This window comes from Triticum aestivum, chromosome 2D (assembly GCF_018294505.1).
Source record: "Triticum aestivum cultivar Chinese Spring chromosome 2D, IWGSC CS RefSeq v2.1, whole genome shotgun sequence".
NCBI classification, from domain to species: Eukaryota; Viridiplantae; Streptophyta; class Magnoliopsida; order Poales; family Poaceae; genus Triticum; species Triticum aestivum.
In genome coordinates this window covers 530,922,602-530,925,436 of record NC_057799.1, presented here as the reverse complement: position 1 = coordinate 530,925,436, position 2,835 = coordinate 530,922,602, and the positions used below count along the sequence as shown (strand labels likewise).

The 2,835-nt window shown below is 50.1% G+C and overlaps 1 protein-coding gene across 1 annotated transcript; it reads right to left on the bottom strand.

Moving 5' to 3' along the window:
* Window positions 1-1,362: 1,362 nt before the first annotated feature.
* Window positions 1,363-2,228, bottom strand: LOC123049802 (oleosin 16 kDa). The gene has a single exon (XM_044472674.1). The coding sequence runs from the start codon at window positions 2,160-2,162 to the stop codon at window positions 1,680-1,682; it is 483 nt and encodes a 160-aa protein (XP_044328609.1). The 5' UTR covers window positions 2,163-2,228; the 3' UTR covers window positions 1,363-1,679.
* Window positions 2,229-2,835: the final 607 nt, after the last annotated feature.

Below are 2,835 nucleotides of genomic sequence, written 5' to 3'. Positions count from 1 at the left end.
AAAGAAGAGCCCACATGCACTATTGAGCACCGAACCGTTGACACAAGTAGGGCTGCAAGAAAAGCTCGAGGTTCATAAGCCGCTCGAGATTAACTCGTATTTTGGCTTGCTTGAGCCGCTCGAGATCAACTCGTATATTGATTTGACCCAAGATCGACACGAAAAGAACTCGTTTTTTGGCTTGACCCCAGATCGACTCGAAAAGAAATGAGCTTAATATGAGCACTTTAAGTAGCTCGACGGAGAAACGAGTTGAGCCAACTAAAAGAAATGAGCTTAATATGACCACTTTAAGTAGCTCGACGGAGAAACGAGTTGAGCCACTGCTCGCTCGCTATTAGCTCGATATCATATAGTTATATTAAATAATCTTGATATATATTTAAAAAATATAAGATACTTTATTGCCATATATGTTGTGTACATTTTTTTCTCTATTTTACTTACTATAAAACATGAGAGCTTAATTAGAGATAATTAAGCCTCAATATTATAGAGCCTTGAACTAGAAAGAGAAGAAAATTAAGGTGCATTTGCTCTAAATTTGGCCCATCTTTTGCTATTTGTGTCACAGGCTCCACTTTCGTCTTCCTTTTCTAGAGATCTTTGAGCAATCTCCTTGACAAGAGATATCTTTGAACAATTTCCCCATCCACAAAGCCCTCGTCTGTGAATCACAACAAACCGCTCGTGCGTGTCTACGTATATCACAACAGAACAGAGCAGCAGAGTTCGTAAATCACAACAAACCGCTTGTGTGTGTATCACATCAGAACAGAGCGGCAGAGCATTCAGTCATCGCCTGGAACACCTTTGTTTTCCTTTCTAGACTAGAGATCTTCCTTTCAAAAAGGGAAAGAAAAAAGAGACTAAGATATTAATTTTTTGAGGGAAGACTTGAGATCTTTGAACAATCTCCCCATCTACAAACCGCGCGTCCGTAAATCATAACGGAACAGAACAACAGAATATCCAGTCATTCCCTGAAACAGCATCACCCCGAAGGCGATATAGCCACTAGAAACATCGACAAGCATTTCCTTCATGGAAAAGAAAAGAAGGAAAAACATTGCTTTGTTTGTTCACTTCAAACGTTTCATAAAAACACTATGTTGCACTACATTATTGTCCATCTCTTGGACATCAGATCTCTTGTTAACAAATTAACCGTATGCTTGCATAGGGGATCAATGCTTGTACCATAGTCACTTGGTAAGTTCGTAGTAAGTTAATTTTAATTTTAGTCATATATGTAGAGAAACACAAGAGATGCCCCTGGGTTCAGATCGTGCCCACTCCTAGTCTCTTCTGCAAGCTGCATTTCAGAAGCGATAAGAGACATCCACAAGAACAGTTGCACACTTCGCCCAAACTTGGCAATTTATTCATCATAAACGGGCAGACATCCACAAGAACACACCATAGTACATCCAGCATCCAGACCCTCTCCCGACTTCGACCACGGAAACATACTGCTAGAGTACTACTAGGACAACTAGTTCGCAACAAAAGTCTAAACACGCACTCGGTCGGATAGCACAAACAGGTGGTAAACGTCGTCGACTTGCTCGCGCGGCGGGCGCGGCGGCGATCAAACGCGCGCACGGATCAGCAACCGTACGCTATATCGTTCATCATCATCCACGCACCGGCCGCGCGTCGGGGCACGGACCTCCTCTTCAAGCCCCCTGCGCCTGGTCGATGCGGGTCTGCGCGGCGTCCTTGATGTCGCGGGCCTTGGACGCGAGCCGCGCCTTGGCGTGGTCCAGCTGGTCGGCGCCCGGCGGGTGCTTGCCGGTGAGGTACTTGTACATCCACGAGAACACGGACAGCGCCGCCACGCCCAGCCCGCCGGACGTCACGAACCCGGCGGACATGAGCGCCAGCGCGATGGCCGCCGGCACCAGCACCGGGCTGAAGATGACCAGCACGGGTGTGGCCACGGTGAGCGCGATGACGGTGCCCGCCAGGATCAGCCCGGACAGCACCAGCAGCGACCCGGCGGCCGTGGCCGCCGTCGCGGCCTTCAGCGCGCACATCATCGCCGGCTGCTTCTGCTGGTGCTGCTCGTGGTGGTCGCTGCCGTAGCCTCCGTGGCCACTGCGGTCGCCGAAGGCGCCGCCGCCGCCTAGGACGCCCCTGTCTCTGTGGTGGTCAGCCATGCGAAGGAAGGAACGTGTGGAAGGAGGGGCACTACCGGAGCACGCTCGGCGTGAGTGAAGGGAGCGAGGGGAGGGGAGTGAGGTTATAGAGGAGCGCGGTGCATGGTGTTACGTGGAGGCCGGAGCTGGAGCGGCCGCGTGGGACGCATGCGAGCACTCGTGTCGGGCGCGCCGCGACACCTGTGCTGGTGCGGCGGGTGCGGTGTCGCCATCCCCGGCTGGCGATACGTACGAGGTCGTGGCCGTGGTTCGATTTGCCGCTGGTTGAACGGCCCCGTGGGCTCGGTGCACTGGGCTTTGGTCTGCAGGTATGATGATGGGCTAGTCCATGCGTTGATTGAAATGTGCGGGCCTAATAACTTCATTTCTTACCTCAGATCAACGGGGAACACGGGAGCTCCTCCTAATCCGGGCGCTTCCCATTTGGCGCTTCACCAGCGCCCTCCCTCATCGATATGCTCGTGTAACCACCCCGCCAATGAGTAGGTTCTTGTAACTTACAACCTTTTCTATCTTTGATTCTTTTATTTTCCCCCTTTTTCTTTTCCCATTTATCTTTTTCGCTTTTCATTTTCTATTTTTCTTCGACCATGTCGACGAATTATTTGCAAATACATGAACTTTTCCTTCAAATCGATGAATTTTTTCAAAGTCGATGAACTTTTTTTTCTTG